This window comes from Callospermophilus lateralis, chromosome 18 (assembly GCF_048772815.1).
Source record: "Callospermophilus lateralis isolate mCalLat2 chromosome 18, mCalLat2.hap1, whole genome shotgun sequence".
NCBI classification, from domain to species: domain Eukaryota; kingdom Metazoa; phylum Chordata; class Mammalia; order Rodentia; family Sciuridae; genus Callospermophilus; species Callospermophilus lateralis.
The window spans coordinates 44,390,979-44,410,331 of record NC_135322.1 but is presented as its reverse complement, the minus strand read 5'-3'; the positions used below and the strand labels follow the sequence as shown (position 1 = coordinate 44,410,331).

Sequence of the window (19,353 nt, the reverse complement as noted above, 5' to 3'; positions counted from 1 at the left end):
TCCTTCAGCTTGAAGGCCTTGCTCATTGGAGATACCTATTGTGGGAGACATTTCCAAAGTGAAGAACAGTGATATAGACAAGTAACACAAATGGTATATTAGAGTCATTCTTCCCTTCTCAAAACTAACACAGAATATCAATAGTAAGCCTTACTTGGACCGTTACATTTCTGGATTTTCATCTCCATAATCAATCCATGCTTTTACAGGTGTCTTACAGACTGAAGAATTGGCTCATCACTTTATTTACTTATTTTTTGCAACTAACATGAATTGTCTATCAACTCGTTCAGTACAAATATCCACTCCATGAGTCACATACTTTTTACTGTTTATAAAGGAGAGGGATAGTTTCTACAGGATCCCCTAGATGAGTCAACTGAGGGTTCTCTTGATCCTCAGGTTGTGTTTATTTTATTTCACCTGCTGCTACTCAGAACACTAGGGTCCCCCCCCCCAAAAAAAAAAACAATAAAGTGATTTGAGGGTGTCTTTCTTTACCTCAAATCATGACACCCTGAGAAGTTAGATGGCATATAGGACTCTAAATTTGAAGCCATGCCTCCAGATTTGTTATTTTTAACCCACTCTGCTTTTCTTTGAAAGCATTTTTTTTCTGTGAATTTTCAGTAAATGAAGCCAAGTTGTGAACTTGTGCAGCTAGATCAGAGATCCAGCCCTGTTCATTAGGAGGAGATGAGGAGTATGCGAGGGGCCAGTGACCAAGGGCTCTCCTGGGAGCCTAAAAGAAGCAGCCAGAAACCTAAGGCACGCCCTCAAACAACAGAGCAGAGTCTGTGAGAATACAAAGGTGGATTTGGATTAAAGGTTTATCAAGAGGTCTATAAAAATAATCAGAGGTGGAGGCTCTTAATCCTGATTCTCAGGAGCAGTTCAAACCTAAGTATCTTATTTAGCAAATCATCTTGATTTAGATGTTATATTTGAACACTTAGGCAACTGTATATGTTCATATTAGTGCATATCAAAGTGAGAAAAATAGTTGTTAGACTGTATGTCTAGTTTTCTCGGGCTGTTTTAACAAAGCCCCATAGACGAGGCAGATTCTCCACTACAGAAATTAATTTCTGACATTGCTGTGGTCGGGAGTTCTGAGATCAGCAAGCCAGCATGGTCAGGTTCTGCTGAGGCCTTTCTTCGATTGCAGACTAATGGCTTCTGGTTATATTCTCACATCGTAGAAGGGGGCTTGCTAGTTCTCTGGAATTTCTTTTATAAGAATTTAATTATAATTTCTTATAAATTATAAGAATGAACTACTCTGAAGGCAGAGCCCTCATGTCCATTTTCTTATACGATCTCACCTTGGAGGGTAGGATTTCAACATACGAGTTTTGGGATGCTGGCACTCTGTGTCTTTGCTTTCCATTTAGAATATTGAATACACATATAGGTATTCAAGGATGTCTCACTGTCCTATGAGTGATGTGAGAGACCTTGGCACAGTGCTTCCTGCAGTGGTTAACACATGTGTTGTGAAGTGTCATAGGTGTCATCTCATCTGATCACCCAGACAATCCTAAATAGTCAGGTGTGATGACAATATCCCCATTTTATGCATGAATAAGGTAAGCCCCTTCCAAGATTGTTTTTATGCATGGGTTGCAGAATGAATTATGCATATAGGTATTCAATCTCTCTTAGCTCTTTACCAGTTGTATTATATAAATGTCCTGGTGTTTGGAAGCTAGTCAGCCGTGAACAGGTGAGCAGGGAAGGATCAGGAAGGGCAACTGAAAATCACAGGAGCCATAACTGACAGATGAGCCCTTGGAAGAGAGGGCTCGGTATATTTAAAACCTCCCCCCAGCCTTAATTAAGAAAAAAACGTAACCATGTTCATTATCTATTGTAACCAAGTCTCTGGAACCCTTTGTTTTCAATGAAACTATGTCACAGTCCCCAATCACCCTGATAGCCAAAAACATCTAGACCCTCCCAAAATTTGATGGTGTAATTCAAAGAGTAATAAACTGACGAAAGGGACTGGAAATAGAGACAATTTCCGAGTCTCAATTTCCTTAAAATCTCCAACTCTGAGCACCACACCACCTTCCTAAAGGCAGTCCATGCATTTCCTATGATGTCACTCAAAAGTAAAATGGTGGGCATGGGAGATATTCTTCTGCAAAACTGGAAGTAAAACTTCCCTGGGACTTTCATTTAAACTGGAAAACAGGAGAGGCAAGAATGTTTCTCTGAGAGGACCCACTCTATCCCTTAGGGGTGTTCCCTTTCCCCCCAGTCCTTCTATTCTAATAAACTCGTGCCTATTACTCTGATGAACATGTCTGAAGTCTTTCTGGCTTGGTTGCAGGAACTGGGATGTAGAGGTGACCTGGCACTTCCTTGGTTTCCCAGAAGTCCCTATAACACTCATTTCTGGGAATTTTCTTTTTCTTCCACTCATTATACAATTAGCCCATTGTATCTGTGGGATTCTGCATTGCAGTTTCAAACAACTGCTATTTCAAAAATCACGGATTCAAAATATTTGGATTTTAAAAAATACAGAACATTCCTAAAAGCAAAACTTGAATTTCTCACTTGCCAAGCACCATGCTAAATTCATGTGAATGAAGAGATTTGTAGGCATACCCTGCTGCTGCCTCCCACCATTCCATGGATCCTTCTTCTCTCTCTCTCTCTAGCATGTTGACCATCATCTGTCTTCCTTGTGTCCTGCACAGTCAGAGCTATGGTGGTATCTCTATTAAACGTGTACAAACTTTTATTTTTATCATATTATTCAAACAATACCGGATAATGACTAGGTACCTAGCACCTGTATTGTATTAGATATTATAAATAATTTAGAAATGATTTAAAGAATATGGAAGAATGTGTGAAAATTAGATGCAAATACCATGCCAATTTATATAAGGGACTCAAGCACCCCTAAGACTTATAAAGGTTGGTATCTATGAAGGGAACATGGAACCAATCTACAGTGGTTGCCAGGAGATCGAAGTATAATAAATCAGGAAAGACAGGAGAAGAACAAGCACTGTGTTTGGTACACGTTTGGGGCTTAATGCATGCTTGTTGACTGTGATGTCAGAGTTTTCTTGTTTTGTAGTTCTTTGAGTTCTCATTATAGAGGTTACTAGGCAATACAATGTATGAAATTTTCTAAAGAGGCAGCCAGGTGATATAGTTGAAGCAGACTCTAGACTGAATTTTAAACTAAGTCACTTCCCTCCCATCAAGTTCCTTCAGAATATATGATATTCTTACCTCTGATCTTACTCCAGGGCTGTATTTATAGTCTGTTTTACAAATTCTTGTGACTCACTCATAAAGTCTGTCATGAACTGAAACTTTTAAAAATGAGAAAAAATACCCCTGTGTTTGTTAAAGTCATGGAAGTTGAAGAACACCAAAATGTTTTCCTGGTTTTCTGTCATTTATAAATTGTTAAGGAAGAAGTCTTCCCTACAACTTTCCAAATGGCAAAGTTTATTAAGATTTCATTAATAAGAGACATTAACAACAATGGTAATGATGATGATCCTATCTTTAGTACCTACCAAGCGCCAGAGATTGATTCCTGCTTTATTTTTAATTTTTATAACCACTCCTTGAATAAAGATCCTTCATTTTTTTGCCAGCAAAGAAATTGAGGCTAAGTGAATGTACTAATTATCTCAGAAACAGCAATACATAAATAATAGAGATACAATTTGCTCCAAGTTTGTGATCTGTATGACACATATTTGCATAAGAGATTAAACAAACAACATTGTTTTTAAATGCCAACTTCTAAATATCCTGTCACTGTTCCCAGTACTTCTTCTAGGCTAGAAGTTCAAGGCAGTTACTGGATACATACCAAATAACCAGGGAGTATGTGTTTTTGATTTGGGATTCATAGAATATCAGTTATTAGATTGATTCTTGTTTATTGCAGCCTCTGGGAAATTGGTTGTTGCATGAATGTGTGAGGTTCCACAATGAGACAATAAAATTACTAGCACACAGAAATGCCTGTAAAATTTATTTACAAATAGGATGCAGGAACTGATAATTAAACCTCTGGATATTTCTTAGCCTTTTAAGAGTCAGACTATATGTGATATCTGGAACAAATCACGTGTCTGTTCAGTAATTTTATAGTTCAACTCAAACTCTCATTGGGCTAATCAACTGTTATTGTTCCTGTGGAAAATGGCCTTTAGTTTTCTTTCCGTAATGCAGGAGATTCAAATAATTTTCTGCAATAAATACCTTCTCATGCTCAGGATTTTATTGAGGACTTTATTATTGCATATCTGCCTCTGGATTCTTAAATCCTTTCTGAATTTCTCCAGTCATCTTTGTGAGTGGGGATAGAGGGTGTATGGTCTAGTGTGTGGATACAAGTGACTTTCTTACTTTTATTTGTAGCTGGGTCATTATTAAATCAAGAGTTACAACTTCATCTTTCATGTTTTTGTCCAGAGAATTTATCAATAAACAATTTTCAATAAAATAAATATTTTTATTAGTTGTTCAAAACATTACAAAGCTCTTGACATATCATATTTCATACATTAGATTCAAATGGATTATGAACTCCCATTTTTACCCCAAATACAGATTGCAGAATCACATTGGTTACACATCCACATTTTTACATAATGCCCTATTAGTAACTGTTGTATTCTGCTACCTTTCCTATCCTCTACTATTCTCCCTCCCCTCCCCTCCCATCTTCTCTCTCTACCCCATTTACTGTAATTCATTTCCCTCCTTGTTTATCTTCCCCTTCCCCTCACAACCTCTTATATGTAATTTTGTATAACATTGAGGGTCTCCCTCCATTTCCATGCAATTTCCCTTTTCTCTCCCTTTCCCTCCCACCTCATGTCTCTGTTTAATGTTAACCTTTTCTTCCTGCTCTTCCTCCCTGCTCTGTTCTTAGTTGCTCTTATTATATCAAAGAAGACATTTGGTATTTATTTTTCAGGGATTGGCTAACTTCACTAAGCATAATCTGCTCTAGTGCCATCCATTTCCCTGCAAATTCCATGATTTTGTCATTTTTTAGTGCTGTGTAATACTCCATGGTGTATAAATGCCACATTTTTTTTTATCCATTCATCTATTGAAGGGCATCTGGGTTGGTTCCACAGTCTAGCAATTGTGAATTGTGCTGCTATGAACATCGATGTGGCAGTATCCCTGTAGTATGCTCTTTTAAGGTCTTCAAAATAAATATTTTAAGATAGTTTTCTAAGTATTTCAATGATACTCATCATGGGTGGGGAGGATTTAATAAAGATACTCCCCTATTAATTATATTTTTTATTGGTGCATTATAGTTGTACATGATGGTGGGGTTTGTTGTTACATATTCATTCATGCACACAATATAATAATATAAATTGGCCAGTATCACTCCCTAGTACTTGCCCCATCACTCCCTGCCTCCCACCCCTCTAAAGATGCCTTTTACGATGGCCTTTAGATCTAGTATGAAGCATATGCCTACCACTTCTAATAAAAACAAATAGCTAAAAGAGGAAGGAATAATTAATATGTACTCCTCTCTATACCTCTCTACCAACCTACCTAATCAGCTAGCTAGCTATCTCCATAAGTAGATATACAGAGAGATGGGCAGATACATATTCATATACAAGCATATTTGAAATCTGCAACAAAATCTAAAATGTTAACTATACAAAGGTACAATAGAATACTACAGTAACTCAGTCATATCAATGTTTATTGCAGCACAATTCACAATAGGTAAATTGTGGAACCAACCCAGATGCCCTTCAGTAGATGAATGGATAGGGGAACTTTGGTATATATACACAATGGAACATTACTCAGCATTAAAAGAGAATAAAATCATGGCATTTGCAGGTAAATGGATGGAGTTGGAGAATATAATGCTAAATGAAGTAAGTCAATCCCCCCAAAACAAAGGCAGAATGTTTTCTTTCAAATGAGTATACTGACTCATAATGGCGATGGGGGAGCATGGGAGGAATGAAAGAACTTTAGATAAGGCAAAGGAGAGGGAGGAGAAGGGAGGTGCTAGGGGATAGGAATGAAGGAGGAATAAGTTAGACATTGTTACTCAAAGTACATGTATGAAGACACGAATGTGTGAAAATACTTTATGTACAATCGGTGACTTGAAAAATTGTGCTCTATATTTTTAATATGAAATGAATTGCCATCACGTATAACAAATTAGAATAAATAATTTAATTTAAAAAAGAAAAAATAAAATAAAACTAAACTAAACTAGACCAAAAAAAAGAACTTTAGAGGAATATACTTGTCTAATCTATTAGAACAACATGCACTTATTTTTGAATATATTATAAATGTTATGAAGACTATGCATAAAATTACAAAGTGCTCAATACCAACTAGCAAGGGGCCATTTTTCAGATTTGAAGTTGATGAGTATTGGTGAATACAGAGATTTTATGTGCACTATCTATGATATCACCACAACTATGAAGGGCTTCTTTAGCCTTCCTGCCTGAAATGGGATTGTCTACATCTTTCTTGGGGCTTCCCTCCTATCCTGTTTAAGTTGCTCTCACTGCTTACTTATGCACTAATCTTTCTAAGAAAGTTTTTTACTTGGTAAAGCTTTACTGGATACAGTTTTGCATATTGAGAATATAAATCTTGGTATGTAAAAAAGATACCAATAAAGGATGTGGAGAATGATTTCTATATTACCTTGTTTCTTAGTGCTCTTGATAAGCAGATTGCTCCAGACATTGAACATTTTCTCATTGTCTTATCCAAAAGTTTTCTTTTATTCAATAGAGGCAATAATTACAAGTTTATTTGAAGTTCTTAATTTATCAAGTTAGTGTTATAGATAAATTAAAATACCTATTTTTCTTTTTATAAAACATTTATTAAAGGACCAATGATGATCTGATTTCTACATACTGAGACTGAAAGAAACTCTAAACACATACTTAAAATGAAAATAAAGAAAAACAAATCACTATGAGAGAGAGAGAGAGAGAGAGAGAGAGAGAGAGAGAGAGAGAGAGACATGGAAGGAAGACCCGAGAAATGTGGTGGAGTGAAAAATTTAACAAAGAATATATTTACCTTAACCTGCTATGGATAACCTGCTGCCTGGCACCATCTTGCTTTGGGCTTGAGTTCATTGTTAAATATGATATTTTGTGGCAACTACTAATTATCATAAGCTGTCCAATAAATGTGATTGATTGTCCAATTAGCCCTTCATCAGTATCCGTTTTTGAAGATGCTACCTATTGAAACCGATGGCAGTTTGTGACCTCCATGTTGTATATGTAGCTAATTGCTCCTTAAACAATAATTATTAAGTTCCTTGTGTCTCATTCAGTCATTTTGTTTAACAAATGATGATGCCACAGAGTTTCCCCATTCATTAGACTTCACAACTATGGCTCTCTGAGGATTACTAAAGGTCTGCCGTGGAATGTATGGATCACATAAATGTTGAAGTAGATTACAGATATATCTGTTTTGTAGGTTTTCCATCGACCGTCACACTGACCTGGAGAGACAGTTCAACATAAATGCAGATGATGGGAAGATCACTCTGGCAACACCACTTGACAGAGAATTAAGTGTGTGGCATAACATAACAATCATTGCAACTGAAATTAGTAAGTGCCTGGGTTTATTCCTTTTTTTCCTTATTTGACTGGATTCAGTTTATGCCTATTGATCATGTGATGAATGGTCCCTGTTTCTGTTGGATATTTTGGCATTGGCACTTATTTTATTGCTCCCAAGGAGGATTTCAGTGTATCACCTCAACACAAAATTTCCTTACACAATCCCAAATTACCAATGTTTTCAAGATATGTGGGAAGCAAATATTCTTATTTCCAAATATTTTGATATCTTGTATCTGTTATTCAGCCATAAAAATAATGTTTTATATTTTAAAACATGGAAAAAGATTTAGTTGAAAGGGTAAGTGAAAAAAATTAAGAACTGTACACTAGGAAGAAGTAAACACTGATACATGTTGTATTGTATATACAATATAGAAATAATTGTTGACATATTCAGACTGTAGATATACATATTCACATGCAGAAAATAGGGAAGAAAACGTTGCTCTTTCAATATATATCATTTGGGGCTGGGTGAGATGGCACATGCCTGTAATCCTAGAGGCTTGGGAGACTGAGGCAGGGGGATTGCAAGTTCAAAGCCAGCCTCAGCAATGGTATAGCATTAAGCAACTCAGTGAGACTCTGTCTCTAAATAAAATACAAAACAGGGCTGGGGATGTGACTCAGTGGTCAAGTACCCCTGAGTTCAATCCCTGGTACCAAAAGTTTTATATATATATATATATATATATATATAAATATATATATATAATTTTGAAGATATAATATCACAAATATTTTTTATTGTACTTATTAGATTTGAAGATATTGTATATAGTGGTCAGACTAATTAAACATATATTTGGTATAAATTCAATGCAATATTTCATATTTTTAAAAATTTAAGTTGTTCTGTAGGGGAGGAGGTTTGGCTTTTTATTAAATAACACTTTAGTCTTTCTATTAATTTTTAATAAGCATAAATGTTTTGCACTTAATGGATCCACCATTGAGTCTCTAAGCTATTGCAAAATGGTGAGATTTAGTAAGACATGATCTTTTGCAACTTTACTTAAGTTTAAATTTTTAATACTATACAAAAACTTGCAAAAGTGGCATGACATTCATTTTATTTTCGAACAAAATAAATTTTGCACATTATCTAAATATCTTCTTTCCAGGAAGGACCTGATTAGGTCTTCAAAGTTATACACAAAGGGAGAGAATACATTCCTGAAGGAGTTTGGTAAAGGGAATCTTCAGAAGCAAATAAAAAATCAACTTTAGGGGTCTGGGTGTGTAGCTCAGTAGTAGAATGCTTATCTAGCATGCAACAAGCCCTAAGTTGCATCTCCAGTGGAGGGGGGTTAAAAATCATCATAAAGAAAGACTTATTACCCTCCACCTCACCAAGTGCGAACGTGCACACACACACACACATACAGCATAGAGAGGACTCAGAGAATAATTAAGGTGTATACCTCAAAATTCACTCTGTGTTTTCTTGTAGCTAATGTGAAAACAGTTACATATCTCTGAGATCCATGACTTATTTGTAGGAAGAATTATCCAGGTATTCAGAAGAGGCACAATGTCCTCCATGGAGCCTTAGGGTGAAAGAGATCAGATGTGAGCAATGTCTATTTGTTGTAGCAACTTGAGTGTAGGCAGAGAACATACAATTTGATACATAGTTTCTCAATCCTGCCAGGCTCTGGTTCTGGATAAAGATAGAACCTTGAGAACTTGGATGTATTTCTTAGTTTAGAAATACTATTTTCTTCCCTGTTGTGTCATTCTGGTAGTGATTTCCCCCTTGTAGAATAAGAAAACAGGGAAAGCAAACCATTTGGTGGTTTTGGTTTATTAGAGGGGTTAAGCCCATTTAGAAGGGTATAGACATGAAATTTTAATAATTTATGATGTTGAAGCCCCATTATCACTTTAAGCCTCTAAGAGAAACTGCAGCTATTTAGATTGGAATGAGACTTTATAATAAGCTAGAGAGAGCTGCAGTTTTCTTTAAAGTATGTAAGCATTAATTACTTTGCAAAGAATTTTCTCCCATGTTGAATATAACCTAGTCAAGCTAGCCTTAATCTACGATATTTATTTATTTATTTTTACAAAATAATGCCTTTACTTAAATATTCATCAAGGTTGTCCCAATTATAAGCAATCATGTATTCCACTCTAAGGAATAAAAATAAATTAATACACAGGCCAGGTGCTTAAGAAATACTTCAGGGCAATCCAGAAACAAAAGGTTCATTTCCAAGGCATCACAGGAAAGTAAGAAAGACCAGTTCAAAAGCCATGTTCTCAGCAGTGAGTTGTTAACTCAAGGGTGACAAGGGTCCCAAACACAGCAGGGGAAGAAAGTTGTTTAATGTTTCATTCATAAAGTATTTACTGTGTCTTTGTTTACCAGCCACTCATCTAGTGACTGGGGATGGAGCAGGGAGCAAGATGGTCAAAACTCTTGCTCCTCTTGGAGGTTTCCTAGCAGTGGTCCCTGGAAACATCTCCATATAAGAGAGGGTACTGAACTTTGCTGAGTACCCATAGAGACACAGAGGTAAGGAGAAAGTCCCAGTGCTGGGAACTAAAGAAGTTCCCTTGTGATGGGTAGAAAGAAATGCAAAAAGGGACATTTTCTGATGAAACATATATTAAAAAAAAACAGCAAAAAATTGCTTTTTAATAAATATGAAACACAAGTTTTTATATGCATCAGTAAAGCAACTAGTTAAATTTTAAAGTACTATTATTATTATAACATGAATTATTCATACAAGATAACAAAATTCCAAGAAATATCAAAAGTAGACAAGATAGTTTCCTATTTTCAGAGAAATGACTCATGTCAATCTTGGATACAATTTTATAGTTGGTTTCATGCTGAGAATGAATATAGTGTGCCTTTGCCCATATGATGAATCTCAGCTTGATCACGAGACTTATAGACTTCAAAATATAAGACAACAACATGTTACCCTATTGAAATGAATGGGAGTCGCCTTACATTTTTTTAACTGAGAGACTAAAAGATTAACAAACTTTATATGCAGATTTTAGCCAAGAAATAATTTCAGGTTAAACATCTTAAGAAATATTGAACTAAACTCATTGCCATTTTTTAAAAATTTTGCCTAAAACTTTTTAGTACTAATAAGAATGAGAACATAAAAGGAAATTTTTAGTTTTAGCCGTAAAATAAAAGCGAGGGCTGTCATAGATCTAGAAAATTAAAAATACAATTGAGCCATCTTGATTCTAAATCATGAAAGGAAGTAGAAATAATAGGATCACAGAGAACTTAAGAAATTTTAGAACTATTATGAAAAAGGCTTGGAAACTTATTTTGACTTGGTTTGATTATTTTGCCCGTCATGCAGTATTTGCCTTCCAAAGCCCCAGACCATGTCTTAGGGAAAAAGACATATTAAAGGAAGATTTATTGTACTTGTCCAAGATGAATATTAAAACCACCCAGAATAACAAAACCTCATAGGAGGAGTTCTAATAATGATAAAGGAATATTCATTCCAGGGAGACCAATTTAAAAGTACTCTCAGAATGCCATCTCATCAGACAAAAAGATTCAAACAAATGAAATTAAGCTAAAAAGTGGATTTTAAGGAAGTTCATCTGTTATCTTTTAATGAGATTGCAGATGTCATCCTTTATCCACTTGTGTCAGATTCAGGAAACCAAGACTGTGTTTATCACCCAAGTATTCTAGTGGTAAAAGATCTAGCCTGCTTTCCTGAACAACCAGTACATCTCACCCCATGAAACTGCAATTGGATATTCATGTGCTAATAAGATATTAGACTGGTATAGCATATCTCATCTGGCAATAAGCCCATCCCCTAAAACTTCAGTGTATTTTTTTTTTTTTTTTAATCATGAGGGTAAAGATTTCAGGTAAATTTTCTTGGCCAATTAACTGCTGAAAAAATTATTATGTGAGTTCTTTAATGCATTTAATTCTCACATCACTCCCTGAAAGTAAATACTATCAATAAATGCATGTGTGAAAAAAGGGAAACTCGGGTCAAGTGACTTGTCTATAGTTCAATGCAAAGAAAGAGTTGGGGAGTATAGTGGCAGAATTGGATCCCTGTTTAACTGAAGAAAATATGTTTTTAGGGCTGGGGATATAGCTCAGTTGGTAGAGTACTTGCCTTGCATGCATAAGGCCCTGGGTTCTAATCCCCAGTACCACACCCAGAAGAATGTTTTTAAACATTTTCTGGGGAATCCTCACTTCAATCTTCTTTCCTCTTTATCTTCCTGCTCAGTTTGAGCTTCTGGCATGACTATTTCATTTTTGAATCAAGTCAATGAAGTAGGTTTTCTGTGCAAAGCAGAAGGTTGGGGTAGACAGAAGTGTGGTTGAGGAAAGATCAAACACACATTATTAGATCAGACTCTCCTTTTCTTTTTTTTAAAAAATTTTTTTTTTATTTTTTCATTGCAATCCTTATTACACATATAGAGCACTGTTTTTCATAGACTCTCATTTTCTAACATTTAGAAGCAAGAGAAGGAATTTTGACTAAAGGACAAAGCAGAGCTTTAGAATTTTTCAAACTGGAATTCTATTTCCATTTTAGAAATTAGGATACTGAACAATAGAGCGGAAGTTTTCACTGGGGTGTCCAGTTGTGGTCTAGATCCTTGGTGTCCTGAACAAAGAATTGAGTAAGACACACAGGAGTAAGCGACAATGTACAGATTTATTGAGAGTGAAGGTGAGAGTAGTTCTCCCCAAGGTAGAGTGGAGTGGTCCAAGCCAGAAAGAAAAGCTTAAGGATCCAATGTCTGGAAATTAGTATCTTATAAACCAAACTGTGAGGTGTTCTCTTTCCTTAGAACAAGACTGAAGACCTTAGGCCATTTGTTCCTATTGATTACCTTAAGATACCTGATTAGAATATTGTCTAATTTTCCCCCATTGGTTACTTTAGAAACCTAATTAGAATATGGACATTTTACCCCCATTTGTCATTTTAAAATATGGCTGTGGTGGCAGCAGTTGTCAGGCTGATAAGTCCTCTGTGGCTGGAGTTGTCATGGTAATGGGGCTTATTATAAACAGGAACAGGATGACTGATCTCCCTGTCTTGGTCTCCAGCAATATCTTTCTTATGCCCTGACTCTGCCACCTTGGCATGTCTGAACTCCTACCTAATATTACACAACATACTCATTGAGGGGACTGTGCTGTTCAATGAATACTACAGTCGAAATCACCTAGATAATTGCTTAAAGCAAGCAAAAAAATAAACAAAAGAGTGCTATTCTTCATTCAAGACCTACTGAATCAGAATCTCAAGGGAAACATTTAGGAATCCAATTTTCACACACACACACATACACACACACAGTCAGATGTACATTAAACTTTAAAAGCAGAGAAGGCAAATGAAGACAGAGAATGGAGGTGAGACTGTTTGTGGTTCTTTTTTCCTGCACGGATTTTGGGAGATTTCACTCAGCATTATGGTGCAATTTGAAGTTAGGTTTCTCAGATGACAGATCATGAGCAATCAGCATATCTCTAAGACAGATACAAGGTATTACAGGACAGTGAAAGAACCGATTTGTTTAGGATAGAGTGTGTGCAGGGGCCTTCTATAGGCATTGAGTGCCAATTTTAAAGTGTCCTTCACAGAGAACTTGAACAGAATAGAAAGTGACAAAGTCTCTGAGGCTCTATACCTGGGAGACAGCAATTCGCAGTTCCAAAAAACACACGACCCTTGGTTACCTGAAAGTATTCAAAGCAAGAAGCATATAATTGCCCATTAAATTAATCTCTTCGAGTTAGTGATAATGCATTGCTCTGGCCCACTACAGTGGGCTGCGCACAATATTGCAAATGAAGCTTTTCACTAATGATGTTTAAATCTCCCAGGGAAAGCACTAGTTTGATAGCACTTAAGGAATGTTTCTTCCTGGCATGAGGCCCAGTGGCCAGAATAATTGCTTTGTCCAACTAAGACCACTTAGAAAAAAAATATTTCTTTATAGGTGGCTCATTGTTTATGATTATGTGAGGAATCTTGGGATGTGGAGGTAGATGGAGATAGAGTGTTGAACATGCTTTGGCCATTAAACCTCAGGCACAGTAGTTCCCCACTTTTAATCTCAGTTGTCTCATCTGTGAAATGGAACTAATAATTTCTCTTTAAACTCTGCAGTGTACTGAGAATTGAGTTAAGCATAATAGTACTATGACTTTTACTTAGAAAGTAATGAATAAATTCTTCATATTCATGTAGTTAATCCAACCCTTACATGGGGCTTTCAATAACTGCTTAAGTTAAGGTTATATTTGTTATTACCCCTTTCCATCCCCATAGCCACAACAAAAGTAAAAACCAAACCAAAACGAAGAGAAAAAAAAAATTGGGTAATTGAAGCCTATGAATCACTGCTAGGTGCAGTTCTTTTTGTGCTTTGTAGAAGGAATGGTTTTTAACTGACCTTCCTCTTGCTCCTGGTCCAGGCATAGCAGATTGACCAATGACTATGAAACAGCCCTCAAAATGAAGCAGTCCCATGCCTACATGTTTGAATTGCCTGATCAGATAGAAGACTTCAGATTTTATATCAAGAATTTTTTCAACGAATATCAATGTTTATTGCTTCCAGACATCCTTAGGACTAGAGCTTCATTAAGATCCATACCATTCCCTTGCATAGGGTGGGAGTGAAGTAGGTGGAGACAGGCCCTGGTCCAATCAGATAACTTTCATGGAAAGGAAAAGCCTAATGTGGGCCATGAATTCAGGTGTAGGAGTGGTTAAAGGACTACAGATATGGAAGAAGCTGCAGTTGTATGTGTGTGACTGGTAGAACTAGGAATATGTACTCAAGCCTAATTCCTGTCAAGATCCCCCCAACTCAGGTAGGTGTTGTGAGGTGGAGATGGATGCTCTAAACAAAGAGGGCTAGGTGGAGATCAGTGTTCTAAACAAAGAGGAGGGCAATGAAAGGAAGGGGGAAATAAAATATGGAAACAAGAAGGGGAAGCTATATGTTTCTAGGGAAGGAAACAATATCCAAACGTAATTCCCCAAATGGAAGAATTAGAGTCTGTGCCATTCCAGGACACAGGAGATAGCTAACGTAAGCTCAATTCTGTTCTCAGCTCATCTCCTCTATTTTCATCCCTGTGAATCTCCTGCCACCTTCAACAATGCCCACCTCATTTATTGCATATTGACTTTGGCATTTCCAATTTTCTCTTTGTTTTGAAACCATTCTACCCATTTCTTCCCACAGCCTCTTCATCTTGTCCATTCTTTTGCATCTGTCTCATGTCCTTTGCCTGGATAGTGCACACAGTTTGAAGAGGATAATATAGATCTTAACCAGGCACTCGTTTAGTATGTCAGTATGACTTATAGCTCCTTATTCATAACCGTAAAAAAAGGAGAGTAGGAAAATGGCTCCTATTCTGACATCTTTCCCTGGTCTTTTTGGTACACCACAGTCCTCAAAGACTCAACAGTAACTCTGACCACTTGTGGAACATGGTCATCTCCTTGTCTGAAGCACCAGACTTGGAGAGGTAAGAAAGACCCTAGACATTGAACAGATTATAAAAATAGGGTAACATCTGGTTAATTGCCCTCAGGCTTTGGTTTGTCTTTAGGGTTGGAGAAGTCATAAGGCCAGGGAGAGAAAGTGCAGATATCAGTTTGAATATGGAAGGGAATAAGAGATCAAGAGAATTATGGTATGGTGGCAGGGAAGGTGTCCAAGTCCATGTGCTATGAATGGTCAATTACTTTTCATGTATCCACACTCACTTGGTTGGTGAATTACTTAACTTCCAGAATCTTCTTCTCAAGATAGTGCACACATTCAGAACTCTTCTCTAAAATCTTGCACATGTGGGTGAAAAGATAGAGCATGCCATTTCTAACAGCCATCCACTGATTAACTATGGATTCCTTAGAATCTCAGCTTAAGTTATAAATATATTAATTCACTGAATCTGATAATTCACTTATAATGTTTAGAACAACTTCTGCTCCACAAATGCTAATGCGCACGTTAGCTATTGTTTTTATAATGATTTCCTTATATCTCTGGTTGGATAAGTTTCCTTTGTTATATAAGTTCTCACTTTGTTCTAAGTGAACTTCTTTCTCCAAATCACTTATCAAAGCGTATTATAAACTTATTTGCTGAGACTGTGAAAATGGATCTCTATGAGAAGAAACCGTTAAGTACCCCCAGCTCTCATGAAGCATTTTATTATCTTTTATTATTGATCATTGTTTTATCCTGGGGGCCTAGTGCAATTCTTGGGTCTTCAAATAAATATTTACTAGATGAACGAATGAATAAAGGAAATAAGGAATTAACAACCATGAGGGAGTACTATTGATGCCTTCTGAGTCCAAAGAGACACTATTAATTGATTGGTGGAAAAGATCTTTGCTTTAGTCTACCCCACTCAGTTTTTAGTGAAAAATCTCTGACAGACAGAAACGTGTGTACCAACCATGGCTGTGTGCATTTTTAAAGTCTTTCTATCCTGATTGACTGGATATGGGTCTTCAAGAGTAAGAATAACTATGTTTTCCCTGTATGAATATTGGGAGGCATGGTCTGTGCTCACAGAGAAGGCTAGCATGTGATACTAACCCATCTTGGTAATCAGAAACCAAGTGAAAGGTGCTAGTAGATAGGACCCCCTCCCCCTGGAGGCCAGCCTCCCCAGCCCTCTGTCTCCTTCAACAAGAAGCCAGGCTTCTAATCTGGGAGTCTGTATTTCTCCTCCCTTCTGAGAACCTTGAGGCAAGCCCTGAATAATGCCAGCCCTCACTTCATTACCCAACAAGCCCATTTATCATTTAATCTGATCTATATTGAACAAGTAGAAGCAGGCTACAAAGCAGCAAAACCAAAAGAATGAAAACCCAGGACATTTTGTGATTACAGGAATCCCTAATCCAAAGCTTAGAGACAGGAGTTAAAAATAGGCCCCAAGTTCATCCTGATCCACCCCCACACACCTGCCCTTTTTTTTTTTTTTTTTTTTTTTAAGTACAGGTGGCCCCTTAGTCAAATGGTGGATGTTTAAACTACAACAAATTAACTTCCATCTAATTTGGGGTGGTAAGCATCAGTTACTCTGCACCCTTATTTATATTTTGCTGATACTTTCAGCCCCTGGAGTCTCCCTATGGCATAGACTCACCTAAGGTCCATATATGCTGTCACAAAGAAATGTCATTCCTGTTTCTATTATGGCTGCCAATTTCTTTTATCCAGGAATTCAAATCAGCTAAGAAAATGGAAATGAGCACCTTTAAGCAGCAACTTTAGAAGAGAAGCTCTGTTGAACTCTTGATAAGTCCTATTTCATTTTAGTCTCCAAAAATCTTTTGAGCATTGATGAGGAAGTATACTCATGCGTATTTACCTCCCCAGCCCTGAAGTTCACAGAGCCAGTCTCTCCAGAGCATGATACTTCCATCAACACACATCAGTATTATTTCTCTAAACTACAGCATATAGAAATCAGCTCATGTGAGCAGATATCCCATGTGTTCTAACTCTGTGTCCAGAGTTACAGATTTAGAAAACCAAAAGACATTACCTTTTCCTATTTGATCTTTTTTCGAATAGAGTTATTGTCTATATTTATAGCATACAATATAATGTTTTGAAATATGTGTATATTATGGCGTGGCCACATAGAGCTAATAAACATGATTTCCCTCACAGTTTAGATGTTTTTGTGGTGAAAACTCTTCTTCAATTTCTAAGAATGTAGCAAAGAAGTAGAAGCAGACATCTGAAACTCTAACATATCATTCACTAAAACAACATGTAATAGGAAATAGGCGGAGATTCCTCCTTTGGTTGGAAAAGAGTATTCTCTGGAATTTTTTTTTTTTTAATTCAGAATCATGAACTAGCTGTTAGCTTTTGTCAGAGATGCATTTCAAAAGTAGGAAATGTTTTGATCAAGAGGAGAAGACCTTAGAATAACTTTTGAAGAAGAGGGGAGTCAAGAGGTAGAAACAGAGTTGAATAACAGATATACTTCCTATATATACCTATTTGTCTATCTATCTTATCTATCTATGCAGTCTATTATGGTTGCCTTCAAATGACAGATCATGGAAATTATGCTATTCTCTGTATCAGAGGGGCCCATCCAGTGCATTGAAATAAAGGAAATACAAGGCCCAGAATATTAGCATTGAATATTGAAGTTTGGGAGCAGTATAAGTTAGGAATGCAATGAAAAGGCAAAAAACATAGATTATGGCAAGGAGAGAATTATGGCTGTGATCCAACATTTCTGAAGCTATAGGTTACACCAGAATTCCCTGGAGGGCTTGTTAAACCACACAGCAAGGCCACAAATTTGTATTTCTAACAGGTTCCCATGAGAGACTGAAGTTGCTCTTCCTGGGACCATACTTTAAGAGCCATTGCTGTCTCCCAGCCATCTTAATCTAGAACAAAACCAAAGCTGCCTTAGAGGTAGAGTTTGAACAGACAGAAACTGGCATCTGATTAAAACTAATGAGGGAAGAGGAGGAACAAATGCGGTTGGAGATGGTGAGCCTTGGTGACCAGGATAAAAATAATTATGCAATTAAAAGTGTGGCTGCTTACGCTGCACTTGACAGTGTTCTAGCCCTTTCTGTGCTCCATATTGGGCTTAATTCTCACTCTAAGTCAATACCGTGAGTCAGTACCATCAGCTCTTTTATCTAATAAAGCAAAGACAACAAAGCTCAAGCCCACCCGATTCAGTTGGCTGGCTGAGTTGCATTCGATCCTAGGTTTGTGTGAATCGCCAGCCCAGTATTTGAACATTTAGCATCTGTCCTCTCCAACTGAGAGCCCAGTTGCTATTCAGACATGTCATGACTCATGTTAACAAGTCAGATTACAGAAAAGATGGCCCGTGTAAGTGTTCACACTGTCCTTCAGCCAGTTCTTCATAAAAGAGTTTGGAACACAATGGAACATTATCGGTAGACTTTCATCCCACTGAAGCAACTGAAAGGGGTGGGGAAGGATGGCAGGAGGTCTGGGTAAGCACAAGAAATTTAACGTTTGCATCTGTGAACTCTATTCCAGAAGAGTTTGGATTTTTAGGAACCTCTGGTTCCTAAATTTTAAACTACATTAAAGTCTAAATGAGGAGCTAATATTGAAGTGTGAATGTTTTTGTTACCTACTGAGATAAGCCTAGAATGATGGTGAAGTCAGCCCCACACCCCTGCTGTTATAATTTAACAATGAGTGCTTAACAATAGGCTGGAAGAGGGAGACAAGGAATAAAACTGTGGATAACAAGTGTGAAGGGAAAAGGCTTAGACATTGCAGTCAAACAAATATGAATTTCAATCTATGTTTCATTAACAATTACCCACCCAGACATAAACTATTTCTTTGACCTATCTGATTTATTTCTTCATCAGTGAAAAGAAAACTAATACTTAATAGGAAGCCTAAATATACTTGGCTGATAGAATATATTTGTAGATTTTATAAAATATATACACATGTTTTGTAGAATATGTCTTGTCACCTTACATATAATAATGTTTTCAATTAGCAGGCCTTGTTTTTAACAATGCAAAGGATAAATCCTCAAGAGTTTGGATTTTTCTGAGTTAAATGTTTAATGGAAAGTGGCCTTCTTACAAAAATGAAAAACCCTTTTGCCTTGTCTTTATTTAAATATAGTTTT

General features: G+C 36.7%; 1 protein-coding gene across 2 annotated transcripts in view; it reads left to right on the top strand.

Moving 5' to 3' along the window:
• Nucleotides 1-19,353, top strand: part of Cdh8 (cadherin 8) — a 333,641-nt gene that overhangs the window by 200,716 nt on the left and 113,572 nt on the right. For both annotated transcript variants that reach the window (XM_076838247.2, XM_076838246.2), the window contains exon 7: nucleotides 7,510-7,646. In XM_076838247.2, the coding sequence (XP_076694362.1) occupies nucleotides 7,510-7,646 (137 nt within the window). The remainder of the gene's footprint in view (nucleotides 1-7,509; nucleotides 7,647-19,353) is intronic.